The 18,426-nt window shown below is 45.4% G+C and overlaps 1 protein-coding gene across 1 annotated transcript in view; it reads right to left on the reverse strand.

Annotated features, from left to right (window-relative positions):
• The window catches only part of RAB10 (RAB10, member RAS oncogene family), a 57,344-nt gene that overhangs the window by 31,661 nt on the left and 7,257 nt on the right, over window positions 1-18,426 (reverse strand). The window contains exon 3 of the mRNA XM_019470967.1: window positions 17,797-17,912. Coding sequence (XP_019326512.1) covers window positions 17,797-17,912 — 116 coding nt within the window. The remainder of the gene's footprint in view (window positions 1-17,796; window positions 17,913-18,426) is intronic.

Consider the following 18,426-nt stretch of genomic DNA (forward strand, 5'->3'; position numbering starts at 1 on the left):
CTTTAAGAGCACTTGGGGCCAGTATTAAAAATAAAAAATAAAAAATCAAATATTCAAGGAGACCGAGGTGTTGTGAATTGTCTGCTCTCCATACACCAGGTTGCTGCACCTACAGAGCAACTGTGACCTTCCACCCCTCCACTATTCTTGTCACCTATATTTTAAAAAAATCAATCATCTTCAGAAACAACTCTTGAGATCTCTTTTGTTCCACTTTACTCCCCTCCAAGAGAGAGAAGACTGTTACCTTGCCACTATGCACTGGATATTTGCAGACGTAACTCTTTATATTAGCTGGAACACAAGCAGTAAGACTTTTCTTTTTTTTTAAATACAAATTATGTCCACGCATTTAGGTCCCAGAAGCCACAAGGCTGTAAGGAAGCGAACAGTATCAACATGTCAAGAATTCCATGAAGCTGCTCCTCCTCAAGTGGCATTGTTCAGATGTTTAATAGATCGATTACAACATGAAGTGCTGTTCATCCCTATACCTGGAATTAAAACAGCAAATCCAAATAATCAGAAGGTCAGAAAGGCACCAGTACCATTCAGCACACAGTCAGAGTTGAGGTCCCATCACATGTACCCGCTTGGAAGGCATTTTAAAATGGCACTGCCTCATTCAACTATGACATGGACAGCGATTAACTAAGAATTTTACATCTCTCTCAAGTTCCCGCTCCCTTACTCCATCTACTGCATACATTTAGATATTGGTCTGTAAACTAAAAAGCTAGTGATGACGTTTATTTGCAAAGATGAGTAGAAAATGCAACTTTCCTGTAAAGTGAAGATGACGACTCCTCCAAGGGAGAAACTAAGATACATGAGTATCTTGTATATACAAGGAAAAGGCTGAGGTACTCAATGCCTTCTTTGCCTCAGTCTTTAACAGGCAGACCAGTTATCCTCAGGGTACTCAGCCCCCCGAGCTGGAAGACAGGGACGGCGAGCAGGATGAACCCCCCGTAATCCAAGAGGAACCAGTCAATGACCTGCTACGCCACCTGGACGCTCACAAGTCTATGGGGCCGGATGGGATCCACCCGAGAGTGCTGAGGGAGCTGGCGGAGGTGCTCGCCAAGCCGCTCTCCATCATTTATCAGCAGTCCTGGTTAATGGGGGAGGTCCCGGACGACTGGAGGCTTGCCAATGTGACGCCCATCTACAAGAAGGGCCGGAAGGAGGATCCGGGGAACTGCAGGCCTGTCAGCCTGACCTCGGCGCCGGGGAAGGTTATGGAGCGGTTCATCTTGAGGGCGCTCACAAGGCATGAGCGGGACAACCAGGGGATCAGGCCTAGCCAGCACAGGTTCATGAGAGGCAGGTCCTGCTTGACCAACCTGATCTCCTTCTATGACCAGGTGACCCGCCTAGTGGATGAGGGAAAGGCTGTGGATGTGTCTACCTGGACTTCAGCAAGGCCTTTGACACCGTCTCCCACAGCATTCTCCTAGAGAAGCTGGCGGCTCACGGCTTAGACAGGTGGACTCTGCGCTGGGTCAAAAACTGGCTGGACGGCCGGCCCCAGAGAGTTGTGGTGAATGGAGTTACATCCAGTTGGCGGCCGGTCACGAGCGGTGTTCCCCAGGGCTCAGTTTTGGGGCCAGTCTTGTTCAATATCGATGATCTGGATGAGGGGATCGAGTGCACCCTCAGTCAGTTTGCAGATGACACCGAGTTGGGCGGGAGTGTTGATCTGCTCGAGGGTAGGAAGGCTCTGCAGAGGGACCTGGACAGGCTGCATCGATGGGCCCAGGCCAACTGTATGAGGTTCAACAAGGACAAGTGCCGGGTCCTGCCCTTCGGCCACAACAACCCCATGCAGCGCTACAGGCTTGGGGAAGAGTGGCTGGAAAGCTGCCTGTCGGAAAAGGACCTGGGGGTGTTGGTCGACAGCCGGCTGAACGTGAGCCGGCAGTGTGCCCAGGCGGCCAAGTAGGCCAATGGCATCCTGGCCTGTATCAGAAACAGTGTGGCCAGCAGGAGTAGGGAAGTGATCATGCCCCTGTACTCGGCCCTGGTGAGGCCGCACCTCGAACCCTGTGTTCAGTTTTGGGCCCCTCACTACAAGAAGGATGTCGAGGTGCTGGAGCGTGTCCAGAGAAGGGCAACGAGGCTGGTGAGGGGTCTGGAGAACAAGTCTTATGAGGAGCGGCTGAGGGAACTGGGGTTGTTCAGCCTGGAGAAAAGGAGGCTGAGGGGAGACCTCATCGCTCTCTACAACCACCTGACAGGAGGTTGTAGCGAGGTGGGGTCGGTCTCTTCTCCCAAGGAACAAGCGATAGGACGAGAGGAAACGGCCTCAAGTTGCGCCAGGGGAGGGTTAGATTGGACGTGAGGAAAAATGTCTTTACTGAAAGAGTGGTGAAACATTGGAACAGGCTGCCCAGGGAAATGGTGGAGTCCCCCTCCCTGGAGGTATTTAAAAGACGTGCAGATGAGGCACCTAGGGACATGGTTTAGTGGACATGGTGGTGTTGGGTTGACGGTTGGACTCGATGTTCTTAGAGGTCTTTTCCAACCTCAATGATTCTATGATCTTAAACACGTTAATTAGAGGTGCCTGACTGGAGGTCTAAAAACGTTAATTAGAGGTGCCTGACTGGAGGTCTGTAGGGAAAGGTGTCTTAACAAACTAAAGCTAAATCTGCAAGAGCTCAAAACAACCTGGTTTCTAGTAACCTTTCCTTGAGAGGCATCATGTCCTCCTCCACATTCAGAGGGAGTGACAATGGCACAGGCATTCATGCCTCAGCAATTCAAGCCACGCTTTTGGGTGATTAACAAATGCACCACTGGTGATTTAAATCGACGGAGACGGCTGAGGCAGTACAAGAGAACAACATGGTTTTCTACCTCTGGCAAAGCAGCAGGGTAGGGGACTTTGGCCGAGCTCTTTAACTGCCGCAGCTATGCCCGTGAACCCTCCAGGGTATTAAATGCTGAACAGCATGCTATGGCCACATCCAGCAGCGAGTCAGCTGATGGCAAGGGAAGTTCCCAGGACCAGAACTTCAGCCAGTGGGCTACATGTTTGTGGCATGGTTTTGATCTCACGGTTTTGATTTGGGAGCTAGCACTCTCCATATCAGGGCCTGGGCAAAGTTCAGGAGATAACTAGGGCAAGGACCATTTCCCAATAAAATGGATGCAGGCACTAGGTTCTGGACATCAAGTGACAGCCATTTCCAATGGTTAAGAATCTGGCACATTTAACTTAAGCATCAATTCAGTAGACATGTTCAAAGCACAGCTGCCATGAATTTTGAGTGCAGTGAGTCTACCTGCCATTCATGCCAAGCAGACTAAAATTGAGATCCCAGACAATGACGAAGGTTCAGAGAGTCTCACTTTGGTGCAAGTAACGTACAACAGGGACAGAAGCCATTTCTCAGGCCAGAACCAGTTATGAAGCCTTCTCATCCTCTCCTCCCCCAGCTGCCTTCATCTCATTTATAAGCATTAATGCGACTTTTGCCTAGTGGAGTCTAGGTATACGTGTTAGACAGTCCTCAATATAGCACGCTGCACAGAAAGATCTGAGGTGGCCATAGAAAGCAAGCGGATCAACCGGTGAGGGTCCCACAGGATCTCTCTTCACTTAACCACATTCTCTCCAGGGAAGGAGTTTCAGAAGTCACGTGAAAGTACAGTTCAAATTTACATGTAAAAAACCCCTCTGCTCAGAAAGAAAACTAAAGCTTCCTGTTGACACCACCTACGCTGCCACTTAGGTCTGTGAGACCACGCACAGTTTCAACACAAGCAGTTACTTCTTCCAGAAAAAAGAAACTTTATCATTTTGTTATTCCAGCAGCTAAACCTTACACAAGGCTCCCACAAACAAAACAAAAGAAAATTAACAAAGGAACTATTTTAGTGATATTTTATGCATACCAAGAGACAAAAGAGACAATAAGGTTTTTATTCACAAGGTAGTAAGGAAAAAAAAAAAAAAAAAGGAAATGAAGCTCTAGCAAGAAACAGTACTTACTTCAGAGTTGTTCCCATGCAGCAATAATCTCTGCTTAGTGTCAGCTAATTCCAGGTTTGAGGGCTGATTTAATTCTCTGCCATTACATCTTTCATTTTCTAATATACTCAGTAAACTTCTGGCCCAAGTAGCAGAGTACTGCCAGCCGCCTTTACCAGCGCATATTTTTAGAGAGGGCATCACATGAAGCAGCCGTATCTCCCTGTGAATCCCGTTGTCAGTGAAGCCCATTAGGTCCCATACTTAAAATCATGGCAGGGAAAGGTCTGGACTCCAGAAAGCCAACAGTCCACACACAAATTCACAACTAATTGGAATTCTACTCTAAACCACCAAGGATGCGTGCTAAGTATGTTCAAGTACAATTACAGCCGATTATATCATTTTTCACACGTCTTAGCCTACTTATGCTGTATTTGTTAGCTAGAAAATAAATACAGTACATGAATCTGCTAGCAAGAAACAGTACTTACTTCAGAGTTGTTCCCATGCAGCAATAATCTCTGCTTAGTGTCAGCTAATTCCAGGTTTGAGGGCTGATTTAATTCTCTGCCATTACATCTTTCATTTTCTAATATACTCAGTAAACTTCTGGCCCAAGTAGCAGAGTACTGCCAGCCGCCTTTACCAGCGCATATTTTTAGAGAGGGCATCACATGAAGCAGCCGTATCTCCCTGTGAATCCCGTTGTCAGTGAAGCCCATTAGGTCCCATACTTAAAATCATGGCAGGGAAAGGTCTGGACTCCAGAAAGCCAACAGTCCACACACAAATTCACAACTAATTGGAATTCTACTCTAAACCACCAAGGATGCGTGCTAAGTATGTTCAAGTACAATTACAGCCGATTATATCATTTTTCACACGTCTTAGCCTACTTATGCTGTATTTGTTAGCTAGAAAATAAATACAGTACATGAATCTGCTTTCCACGTAAACTGCTTCTATTTATGAAACAGAAAATTTGTCACTACTTCCTGTTACAGTAATTTTGTCCTCAAGTTACATAACAATAAAATTCAGGTTAACACTTACCCTGGCTAATTTATACTCAGCAGGTTGACAAGACAGGTAACAACATAAACAAAGGGAAGTAGATTCATTCAGGAAAAGCATTAGCTTTACCAAAGAGGCAGGTACTGTGTCTCAGAGGTCATTAAAAAGATTCAACCCGTCAACCCGTTATAAATAGTTAGAAGCTCAAGAAGAGCCCAGAAGCTCTCTGCCTTCCCAGCTTCCGTAACGATGACTTACTGCAGCGCAGAAACTCAGAGCAGTTACTTCTTGTTTCGATAATTGAAACTCCTTGCTTCTAGAACTACCAAAGAAAGGAAGGAGAGACCATCACTTACATTTTCAGACCAGGCAACTTGCTGGAATGTACACTTTCCGTTGAACCCACACACCTATATTTGATTAGTTTGAGCCACACCAGCAGATGAAAGACACGAAATACACTGAAATATACTACCTCTACCCTCAGAGGTACTATACAAGGATTTCAAACTTTTAACAGCAAAACTGAGGAGTCAGAGATTCTCCAATTGTTTCCAAATAGATTTTGACATTTGTTTGCATGATGCAGTCGCTATCAATATTTGAGAAATGAAAGCTTGTAATGCTTTACACTCTTCACAGTATGTCTGAAGTTTTTTGAAGATTTTAAGTGAATGCAGTTTTATGAGGGCCGGGTAGTTACTGCATTTGGACTTTTAAATGTTTTCTCTGGTGCAACAGTCTACGAGCTGCCTTTTACAACTCAATGAAAAGAAGGCATGTGCTTTTAAGTGACTACTTACTGCTGGAAAACCAGGTTTCTTTCATTACAAACAGAAAATATTACCATTATTTATGAAAGCACCCTAACTCAAGCTACCTAGACTACACCACAGCAGCAAGTTTTGTCATTGTTGGCATTAGATACATGTTGACATTACTAAAGCACCAAGCACTGCAGTCTAAAATGCTATCGAAGCATTATTCCCATTTACAAGAGGGTTGGCGATAAGCTGTGACCCAGCCCTTTCTGTGTAAAATTTTCAATATGAAATTGCTGGTTAAGGACACACCTATTATTTCCTACACAGACTCCAAAGAATGGCATTGTCTCTAGTGTTAAATATAGTATCTTCAACTTTGAAGCTCCGTTGCTTGTGCTACATCTCTGCAATTCAATACGTATTTAACTGAAGCAGTTGCCATATGATTTAGGATGTTTTCAGCTACTGTCAACTTATACATATAGTCCAATACCTAAGTTTCATAAAAAGCTTTAATTATGAACCCTTCAGCATCAAGAAACACAGAGACTTCACAGAGTCAAAGCACAGCAGCAGGTATTTATCTTCGGTTTACACCAAGTTCTAGGAATCTGAAGACAATTTCCACACCACAAGCATCAGAGCTATATGGCTCAGCATGACCATGAAAGTTCCTCCACCTCCCTACTCTTGGAGGAGATCAAGTATTACACCACCAGATGTTTCCACCCAACCTCTGTAAGTTCTCCAGTGATGATGGATGATGAACGGTAGTGTTGTCAAGCTAATTAGCAGGAAAAAAGATTGAAGGAAAAAAAAAAAAAAGGTTTATTGCTACAATATTGCCCAGAAGCATCACATTTGTCAGTAAGTCTTATCACCTTTTTCAGCTATTACCGATACCGCAACACTCAAATTGAACGTATAGAAAGAGCCTGAGAAACAGGAATTATGTACCTTTGAAAGCATGGGGAAAAAACCTGGAAGAATGTCACACAACACGTCTAGAATCAAAAGTTATTGCTACCCCAAAACATTGGCCGCTCCCAAGGCAACACTGGAGGCCGTAAGACTTGTTTGGATTCTTTAGTTTGCTGTACGCTGCAACAAGGTTAGCTACACCTCATCTGCAAGAAGAAAAAAGCCTCAAGCTAGCACCTTGCCAACTCTCAGCTCCAGTGAAAAGGCATTGTGCCTCAAGACAATGGGAATAGATGCTCACTTGCAAGGCAACCGCAGATACTCCTGGTTTCAATTCTCATGGAATAAACCCATTTGCCTTTGCACTGAAGGGAGCCAGGAGCGGTTACACGGTCAGCCATGCCGCCTCCGCAAAGGACCTGCTCTAGCTCCCTGCATCCCACATCTACTCTGCAACTAAGCATCCAACTAGATATTGAAAGGGACTATGTTACAAAACGACATCAGGATTTACACAGAAAGAATGGAGGTTAAAGAAGAGTTTTACCAATAGCTGCACCAGCAGCACCGTAAGTTACAGGGTGAGAAACCACAATGCTGACAGCAACTCTGACCAAAGAGGTGCCTGCTCGGAGTTTGGCAGCAGTGCTGAAGCTCCTGCAAAAGCTAGATGAGGAGCACCTGAACTTGCTCTGAGCAAGACATCACATGCCCTCTTTATCAGTTGTTTCTTCTACCTTTTAAGAAACTACTTTGTTAGAAACTCTTTACAAAGCTGGTGGCCAGTATCTAACGCTCTGAAGATCAGGAGGAGACTTCCAGCAGGAATCTCTCCAGACCGTAGTGCTTCTGATCGTATCCAGCAGCAGCTCTGACACACACTGGGAATTGGGACCCCCAACCCAGGTCCTGTCTTGGCACCCAGGACCAACAGCAAGACTAAGGCAGGCTGTGGAGCACGGAGTGTGCACTTCTAACACCCCACAGCAGGGCCACGTTAACTCAGGTTGCCTGGGGTCTCTTCTAGAAATATTTTCATTACCCCAAGGATGGCAATCCCATCATCTCTCCGCATTTCTGTTCCCGTCGCAGACCACCTTCATCCCATTTTTTTTTCCCTAATACCCAGGTCGAATTTTCCCTGTTGTGACTTGTATGAAAAGAAGGCATGTGCTTTTAAGTGACTACTTACTGCTGGAAAACCAGGTTTCTTTCATTACAAACAGAAAATATTACCATTATTTATGAAAGCACCCTAACTCAAGCTACCTAGACTACACCACAGCAGCAAGTTTTGTCATTGTTGGCATTAGATACATGTTGACATTACTAAAGCACCAAGCACTGCAGTCTAAAATGCTATCGAAGCATTATTCCCATTTACAAGAGGGTTGGCGATAAGCTGTGACCCAGCCCTTTCTGTGTAAAATTTTCAATATGAAATTGCTGGTTAAGGACACACCTATTATTTCCTACACAGACTCCAAAGAATGGCATTGTCTCTAGTGTTAAATATAGTATCTTCAACTTTGAAGCTCCGTTGCTTGTGCTACATCTCTGCAATTCAATACGTATTTAACTGAAGCAGTTGCCATATGATTTAGGATGTTTTCAGCTACTGTCAACTTATACATATAGTCCAATACCTAAGTTTCATAAAAAGCTTTAATTATGAACCCTTCAGCATCAAGAAACACAGAGACTTCACAGAGTCAAAGCACAGCAGCAGGTATTTATCTTCGGTTTACACCAAGTTCTAGGAATCTGAAGACAATTTCCACACCACAAGCATCAGAGCTATATGGCTCAGCATGACCATGAAAGTTCCTCCACCTCCCTACTCTTGGAGGAGATCAAGTATTACACCACCAGATGTTTCCACCCAACCTCTGTAAGTTCTCCAGTGATGATGGATGATGAACGGTAGTGTTGTCAAGCTAATTAGCAGGAAAAAAGATTGAAGGAAAAAAAAAAAAAAAGGTTTATTGCTACAATATTGCCCAGAAGCATCACATTTGTCAGTAAGTCTTATCACCTTTTTCAGCTATTACCGATACCGCAACACTCAAATTGAACGTATAGAAAGAGCCTGAGAAACAGGAATTATGTACCTTTGAAAGCATGGGGAAAAAACCTGGAAGAATGTCACACAACACGTCTAGAATCAAAAGTTATTGCTACCCCAAAACATTGGCCGCTCCCAAGGCAACACTGGAGGCCGTAAGACTTGTTTGGATTCTTTAGTTTGCTGTACGCTGCAACAAGGTTAGCTACACCTCATCTGCAAGAAGAAAAAAGCCTCAAGCTAGCACCTTGCCAACTCTCAGCTCCAGTGAAAAGGCATTGTGCCTCAAGACAATGGGAATAGATGCTCACTTGCAAGGCAACCGCAGATACTCCTGGTTTCAATTCTCATGGAATAAACCCATTTGCCTTTGCACTGAAGGGAGCCAGGAGCGGTTACACGGTCAGCCATGCCGCCTCCGCAAAGGACCTGCTCTAGCTCCCTGCATCCCACATCTACTCTGCAACTAAGCATCCAACTAGATATTGAAAGGGACTATGTTACAAAACGACATCAGGATTTACACAGAAAGAATGGAGGTTAAAGAAGAGTTTTACCAATAGCTGCACCAGCAGCACCGTAAGTTACAGGGTGAGAAACCACAATGCTGACAGCAACTCTGACCAAAGAGGTGCCTGCTCGGAGTTTGGCAGCAGTGCTGAAGCTCCTGCAAAAGCTAGATGAGGAGCACCTGAACTTGCTCTGAGCAAGACATCACATGCCCTCTTTATCAGTTGTTTCTTCTACCTTTTAAGAAACTACTTTGTTAGAAACTCTTTACAAAGCTGGTGGCCAGTGTCTAACGCTCTGAAGATCAGGAGGAGACTTCCAGCAGGAATCTCTCCAGACCGTAGTGCTTCTGATCATATCCAGCAGCAGCTCTGACACACACTGGGAATTGGGACCCCCAACCCAGGTCCTGTCTTGGCACCCAGGACCAACAGCAAGACTAAGGCAGGCTGTGGAGCACGGAGTGTGCACTTCTAACACCCCACAGCAGGGCCACGTTAACTCAGGTTGCCTGGGGTCTCTTCTAGAAATATTTTCATTACCCCAAGGATGGCAATCCCATCATCTCTCCGCATTTCTGTTCCCGTCGCAGACCACCTTCATCACATTTTTTTTTCCTAATACCCAGGTTGAATTTTCCCTGTTGTGACTTGTGTCCACTGCTTCTTGCCCTCAGCAGCAGCCTCAGGCAGCACCGCAGCGAACGCCCGGGACCCAAACCTGGGCAGCCGCACCCCCCTAGTTCTCCGGCTGGGTCAAGGCCTCAAGCACGCTGGGACACGTACCCTGTGGCACACAGCTACCACGACAGAGCAGACACTAGCGGTCTAGCACTCGCAGGTGGAGTTTCTGAGCCCCCTTCCATGCACACCACCAGCATTTCTGTTCGCCACTCCTGCTCACTGAACCAGGAATGAGAAGCACCAGGCTTTCCAGAGAACTCACATTTCTGGTCCATGCTGTCCCAGACATACCAACATTAAGTACAAAACGCAAAGAACTAGCCAGTAGTTATCTTTGTTTTTGCCAGAAACTTGAGTAGCTAAAAAAAAAAAATTTGTTGCTTATTGGCAAGATCAAAAAGTTATGTTGAGATTAAAGCATTTCACAGAATGCTTAATGAAACAGAAGCACTGGTGGGATTCATTTAACCAACAATTAGACAGCTATATTTAAGCTACACATCTAAGCTTCCTCTAAAGTGACAGAGAGGCATGCATGTGTACTGCCACGTTCAGATGGATGGAGTTTCTTATTTTCCTTCGCCCCAATTACAGAAGGAGCCTAGACAGCTAGCCCATGCTGAGAGTTCAGCTTTTAAGGACCTAGTTATGCTAGAGGAATCCCATTCAGAAAAGGAAGGGAAGAGGGTAAGACACAGGCTGCAGTGAGCCTTGGGAAGTGTGAAATTAAGATTGCTACCTAAGGAGCTGGAAACATCTGGATACTGCTACCAACATTTTCAACTTTTTTTAATTATCAAAGTTCAGACATTTACTATAGATCTGCAATAGTAAAATAGTTTAAGAAGCGCAATCAAGTTAGTTACCTACAGGGAAGTCAGCTGCCAGTGAGATCTGCCGGTGAGGAAGAACAGGTAACACGCTAAAAGAAGGGAAATTCAGACTAGGTAGAAGGAAGAAATTGTTTACACTGAGGGTGGTGAGAGGCTGGCACAGGTTGCCCAGAGGGGTGGTGGATGCCCCATCCCTGGAAACATTCCAGGTCAGGCTGGACGGGGCTCTGAGCAACCTGCTCTAGTTGCAGATGTCCCTGCCCACGGCAGGGGGGTTGGACTAGATGGCCTTTAGAGGTCCCTTCCCACCCAAACCATTCCGTGATTCGACGATGTTGATCACAGCCCTGTCAGACTGCGGTACTAAAGGAACTCCCAGTACATAAAGCAGCACGCCACACCAGACCCACGTTACTGGTAAGAGACTGTTTCCAGCACTCCCCCCAATCCAACAACTGCTTCAGCCTATCTGGTACCTGTAGTGCTAATCATTAGTCCAAATATGAAAGAACACCAGTTTGAAAAGCATCCTTGAGGAAAAAGCTGTACAGGTATGGATGTCTGTGTAGATATTCCATGCTTAACAGCAATCAAGCAAGCAGGCCTCTTTCAGCGAGCGTTAAAGTCAGATTTTGGAAATGCAAGACACGAATGGGTATTTCTCCAGGTTACGCAGTATAAATCCAGTGGGAAAGAAAGCCTCGAGTTGTTTTAGCTACAGAAAAGAACAAAAACATGCAGAGACTTCTAGTTAAACCCACACAAGACTTCTAGTTAAACCCACACAGAAGAGAAAAACCCACACAGTTAAGTTGTACCGAAAGACTAAACATTCAAGACTCTGGTCTCTTTCCTCTTTCCCCACGGCCAGACAGGGAATTCCCAAAGCACTGGGAATTTGACAAGCCCATTCTTCACAAAGTGTTTCTGAAGTACCTTACCCCCTTGCAAGGGTTACACAAAACCCTTCTCCACATGTCATCAGGTCACGTAGCAAAAACAGGCACCGGCTGCCGCTACCAGGGGAATCCGTGCAACCTGCTCTCAACCCATGTCTTTTCCAGGCATTTCTCAACCCCAGGCGGGATGAAGTTTCCTGGCAGGAGCAGCCAGCTCCCAGCCACCATTCTTCCCGAGATTCTCCTGCTCCTTCCTCCACACCGCCGCTAACAAGCAAGAACACGCTGCCCTTCCACAGCTCCAGAAAGGAGGACAAGAGCAAGCTGTTGCCACCCGAACGGTGGAAGTGGCCCACACCCTGCTCCCGAGGGCTGCCAGGAGCAGGTACAGTGAGCGCGGCCTGCCAAGACAAAACCCCACACATGCAGCACCGCTGGACTACAGGCAGCAACATCTGCTTAGCACAAGCTGAAAAAAACCCTTCAACTTCAGATTTTTTTTTTTTCTATCCCCTGGTTAAGTATTTATCAATAGACTCTCAACCGATTCTCTAATTAAATATCAACATTAATTTTAAGTGTAGAAAAGATTAAGCATTTTCTCAGGATAAAGAGAGGGGAGTAACAGATTTTTCTTTCGAAAGAGGCAAATCAGGGAAGTCAAGAGGAAACCACTTCTCTGCACCCCCCAGTTGTGACTCAACAAGGCACTAAAAAATAGTCCTTGGTTTCTAAAATGAAGGCTGCATCCCTGCTTATCGGTTCCTGAGCAAGTTTTCTACCAACGTCAATAGGCATTTCGTTTGGTCTTGTAAAATTCAAGAGCAGACCACGGATTATTCGGACAGCCTGTCACAAGCTACAGGCCTGAATCTGAAACACTTCACCCTAGAAAACGTTAGTGACTTCACCCACTCTTTATCTTTGCCACTTACTGTTGAAGCGACAGTTCGGTCTCCTCCTGGACACAGCACCGGCTTAACTGGAGCAGCCAACCTCTGCACACTCCTTCCCATTTGTCTCCACATCTTCTGATCATACTTAGCACATTTAGGTAACAGCTGCCTATTAGTTTCAGCTGAACATAAATAGCGTGTCAGTGCAAGGACAAACAGAAAAAGGAGCAGCAGGGCTACGTGTCCTGTGCTGCCACCACACAGGTATGTGCCCGAGTAAGGAGTTCAGCAGCGTTCTCAACCTTCACCAACTGTGTTTGCCCCGAGGCAGTGACAGCAGAAGCACAGGGAGAAGAGCAAGCCCGGTTTAGGGTTTGTTTCATACCGGGGGGCAGGGAAGAGGGAACACTAGGCACTGGCGCTGCTGCCAAGCGCTTTGTTAGCACAGAACAGCAACCCTAAAGTGAATTTTCACAAGTAACCTCTCAGTACGAGTACCAACCATTTGGTGCTTCCATGTCCCCAGATGCCCTATGCACTCTGCCACTACAGGTTTATACTGTAACATAAGAAGTCAGATCAGGGAACTGATCCAGCTCAGCTGAAAAAATAGCAATGTTAAAAAAAAAAGTTTCCAGCCAGCTCAGTTGCTCAGCTCTTCACCATACAGCTATCCACACACTTATCAGTGCTGCAAGGCATGCGTAAGCAAAACTGCTGCTCATTATCCATGGTCCTAGATAAAAAAAAAAAAAACAACCAAAAACCAAACACCCTCAATCACACCATATCACACCATAAGTCCAATTCGCTCTGTAACCCTTCTCCTGGGCGTCCCAGCAGACAGAGGTGAGGAGAACCACTCTCTCCAGGCCAAAGAATACTCGTTCCACCTCCAGCAACCAAGAGCTGAGGGGATTCCCAAGCTCGAGACCGCATCCAGATCATCACGTCTAACAGCCACCGATGGATCCACTTCAATTTCCTACTTTCATTCTGCACCCATTTATATTTTCCCCTCCAAAACTTCCCATGACAGCAAGTTTTACAGCTCAGTTACCTATGTATAGGAATGATTTTTGCATCTCCTGCTGCCTGATGATTTCTGGACCCCACGTCATGGAAATGACTGAACAGGAGTTGGGGTGGGTTTTTTGTTGGGGGGGTGGGGGTGGTTTGTTGTTTGGTTTTTTACTAATTCGCCTACTCCATGCCAGGAGTCAGATGTGAACTGAACCCACAGCCTGGGCACAATGTAAACAAAACTCAAAGTTGGTTGCCGCTCCTGCAAGCGAAGCTGTAGATATGAGACAGAAAAGAAATATAAAGAAAAAGCAAGCCCGTACTTTCAACTCCTGTAGTAATACTCTTTTTTTGGCCCCCAGAAACTACTTGTTTTTCCAACTTCATCGCAACCACCATACAGCTAAAAGCATTTTCACAATTCAAAACATAATTTGCATCTAGTTTGTTCTCCCACAGTCTGCCAAGTTTTTCCCCATTCTCTATCTGGGACTCCTTCCTTCCCAATATTAATATCTCACAATCATGGGCAAACAAATCCTCACAAGATGTACGAAGAAACTTGCTATATTTACTATTTTTGATATCTGAGGACTGATTTTAAAAAATTTCACTGCTTAAATGTGCCCATATGCAATGATTCCAAAGCAAGTGCTTAGCAACTCAAAATCACTTCTAATAAAGGCCAAAGAAATAAATAATTAAAAAAAGAGGAAAAAAGGATTTAATCAGAAAGTAGTTTTCATATACCTTTGCATTTAAAACAATACAGTTTTGCACACTCCTAGCATAGCTTTGACATCAAGACCTTGCTGCGTTCAGAATAAAATATGGGGTGACCAAACCTGCTTTTTCTCCCTCTCTTTGGATTTGTAGAGTTGCAGTCAGCATGAGCAAAGACCAGAAATACCGAACGCAACTGCATCTTCAGTATGGGTTAAGATCCATGAAAGCTTTACCTACATCAGTAGCATTTAGAGGGTACCTCACAATGATTATATACGCTTTGTTCTCTTGAGCACATTACTAGAAGTAGTCAGATTTCATGGGAAAACATTTTTTGTGACTCACCTTAATCTGCATTTTACTTAGTCAAACAATAGCAATTACATGCCTGAGTTCAGTTTTGACATTCATATTTTTAGACAGACATCCTTGCAAGAACAGCCCTCTCTACCTGCTTATGCCCAGGCAGCAAAGGCCAGCGCTCTACCTGCTGACCCTGAACAGCTTCACAAAGCGTGCCCACAGAGCTCTGACAGATCATTTTTTGACAGTTCAGTTCAAGCTGTCATCAACTTGACACGTTGAATGCCAATAAAAAAAATTACTAAGGAAAATTAAGATCTCAGGTAGACATTGGCTGGAAGCTACTTATACTAACATTTTTATTATTAAAAATAAAAGAAAATCTGCTGGCAGCACGAGTGGCAGCAGAGAAACTACTAACATTACTAGCGTTTGGGGAGAGGGGAGACCAGGCAGCAGTCCATTTAAGGGAAGCCTCCAGTACTCAGTGCTTCGGAGCACCAGGGAGCAACACCACTGCCCAGAGGAACAGCTACCACAGACAGACCTGACCTAACTGTAGAGTATCCGCAGAGCACAACTGAAAAGTCACCACAATTTCTCAAAAGAAGATACCATAAAAACAATCTTTGCACCAGAGCATTACTGGAGAGCTATTAAAAATAAGAATGGTTTGTGACAGACTAAGTCTTCTATAATTTATTCCCTTTCTACCTGAAAACAGCAACATAGCATTTGAGGACAAGGCCCCTGCTCTCTCCAGGGAGGTTACGATGACTTAGGGATTCTTGCAGAAGAGCCATCTGGATTATTTATAGTACCTCTAGACAGGGTAATGAAATCATTCACACAGGCACCTCATCACATCCAAAAGCTTAACTGCTGCTTTAGCAGGAAATATTAGATTGAAGTGATTCAAAGTCAAATGTCAAATTTTACTCGGTTAACATCGAATTACATGGACAGTAAATTATATCCAAACTGCCATCATGGATCATGCTTAATCAGTCCTTAAAATGTGTAAAGATAAAAGTAAGTGAATGCAAGTTACTAACGTTATTATTTTATCTTCACTTACATATGCAGACAAGCCTTTGATTTTATAGAACTAAAACACTTCCCCCCACTCGTATTTTATATACACGGGCTAGTTTCAATATTCTTTGAGACCCATCTTTTCCTGTAAAGACTAGAAAGACTGAACCAGTCCCTGCTTGCAGCCATCAGTACTACTGTACATTTTACTTGTTTGACTATCTCCGGTTCTTGGTGGAGCTCAGCGCAAACACAGAAGCATGAATCAGAGCTAACAAGCTACCAAGTATTTTTTTTTTTTAAAATATAAGGAGAGATTCAGCCAATAAGCCAATCACCTTCAATGTCATCTACTGTGTACACAAGTACTTTGGAAATAGCATTTCCTTGTTGTTACAGGTCAAAGACTCCATCTGAGTTTTTTCCTGAAACTCTCCTCTTCCGGCTGCAAAACCAGCCCAAGTTGTGCAGCTACTGTGGTGGGATTTATCACAGCAGGTACCACCGCGCAAAGCACCTTTTTGGGCTCCGTGTTACGTTCCTGGATTGCCATTGCTGCCGTCACTGCTGCAGCAGAGGAAAACCTGAGAAAGTCTAAAAACCGTAGTTACCGGTGGTAATTCGAGATTAACATATTTTCAGACAGATTACTCAATCGCTTTGTTGTAATAATGCGGAGAACAACTAAGTGGACAGGTGTTTTAACCCAGTTCCAAGATTCTTCCTTCACAGATGGGCTGCTTTTTAAAGGAGCCAACGTACAGTCTCCCTTTCAACTGACACTGCTTGCACAGGACACTTTCCCACCAGGTTTCCTCATTAACCAATTACTTTCAGAAGAACTAAGGAAACAATACCTTTAAGCCATCTTTGGGCAGTTAAGCACCTGGAATTCAGCATCACGTGGAAAACCTATTTGTACCCCCAAAGTCTGGTAAATGCCACTGTGAAGATGCAAGTCTGACACACTCTGACACACCAGCCAGTCATCAGGTGGTGTTCACAGCTACTGTAACCAGACATTTAGTTCAGAATTTACGAAATAAAACTTGTTTGCCTTCCAGTGTACCTGCACTACAAACAGTTTCTTTTATGTACTCCAGAAATAAATACCTACTGGTCTAAATTGGTTTGACTGTTCAGAAATGCTTCCAAACTCTGCACGTGCACACTTGCTACTAAACCTGACGATATTCTGCTTGAACGCTCAAAAACTGCAGTGGTATAGACCAAGAACTAATTACTGAAATCACTAGTCACTAAATGGACAAGTTCTCTGGAGCAAAAGCCACCATATATCCACTGACTTCTTAACTAAGACGTTGACTATTTTTAGCTTTCAGAATTGAAATAAACCTTCCCAGCAAACTCAGAAAGCAACAAACGCCACGTGATCCAGGCGAGAATTTGCCAAGCAGCGCAGAATTACACTACAGCCACGGCAGCAAAATAAATACAGCCTTCCATAGTCAAGGTATGCAATGTTAAGAGACAAGATTAAGCGACTGTCACACACCCCCCCCCCAAAACAATTAAGCAAAATCCCGAGTGGAGGCCCAAAGAGCTTTTAGGCAACAACTATGACTTGACACTTAGTTGTCCCAAATATAACTTTCTTTCACTTCAAACTACCCAAGGCTTGCAAGAGTGTCTTTTTACATCTTGTAGTCTGAGCTGCAATTTTTAGGGCGACGTTTTGACATTGATGAGGAAGTACACAGGAGCGTACTTACACCTAGCACTAAGATTTGCACTGATACTCTATGTTCTCCTACCCTCGGTGAACAGCGGTGTGGCCAATCACTTAAGGGATTCACATCAAGCACAAAAAGCCAGATCCAATTCACAGCCCACCCCCCCAAAAAAAGATTTTCTTTTTTCCAGAGTGTGGTAGGTATCTGCACATGGTACATCAGTGGGCACTGCAAGAAAGAGCGGAGGCATGAACCCTCTTAAATTGCCAGGGTCAGTCACCAAGAAGGTTAGAAGCTGCTGACCCGAACTCTTCATCTGCAAAACAAGACGGTGTTCAGGAGAAGAACAACAAAATGCTCTGATAAACCTAGGGAGAAAGGATGTTAGGTACAAGGCCTGTCTCGCAGCGTAGATTACATAGAAAGAGGAAAGCCTAGGGAAACGCACAGGTCTCTTTCGTGATGTTGAAGGAACTACCGTGGTCAGGAGCTGTGCTCCAATGAAGGGCTAAAGTCAGCTTTGCCAGAAGCCCAGCGGCTCGCTCGCAGACGAGGGAAGGACAGCTTCATTAGGTGAGAAAACAGACCCCACCCACAAGCGTAATCATTTCTGCTAAGCCACATCAATAGCGGGGAACATACCGCGCAGGGATGGCAGCCCCACCGCCCTCACGCGTGCGGGGGGCTGGAGATCGACCAGTGACGGAAGGAGCCAGGTGGGCTCTCGCTGTAGCTGGCAGAGGGTCTGGGGGACAAGCTGCCAACGCAACCCCCGCGGGAGGGGAGGAGAGGGTCGCTCGGGGTCACCGACAGCGGAGAAAACTGCTGCGCTCAACTGCGGAGAGAAACCGAATCATTCCTCCCTGCGGCAGGGGCGAAGCCGGTGTCGGGTGTGACCGGGGCGGCCGGCTCTCCGAGGGCTTCGTGTCGACAGCGAGAGCAAGGAGGCGAAAGGGTGTGGGGGAACGGGGGTCCCTGGGGACCCGCGGGGACACTCGGACGCGGGGGGGGGGGTGCAGCCACCCAGGGCGGGGACGGGGCGGGGGGGGGGCGCTTGAGTGGGCCTGGCCGCTGGCCG

This window comes from Aptenodytes forsteri, unplaced genomic scaffold (assembly GCF_000699145.1).
Source record: "Aptenodytes forsteri isolate BGI_AS27 unplaced genomic scaffold, ASM69914v1 Scaffold192, whole genome shotgun sequence".
In the NCBI taxonomy this organism is placed as follows: Eukaryota; Metazoa; Chordata; class Aves; order Sphenisciformes; family Spheniscidae; genus Aptenodytes; species Aptenodytes forsteri.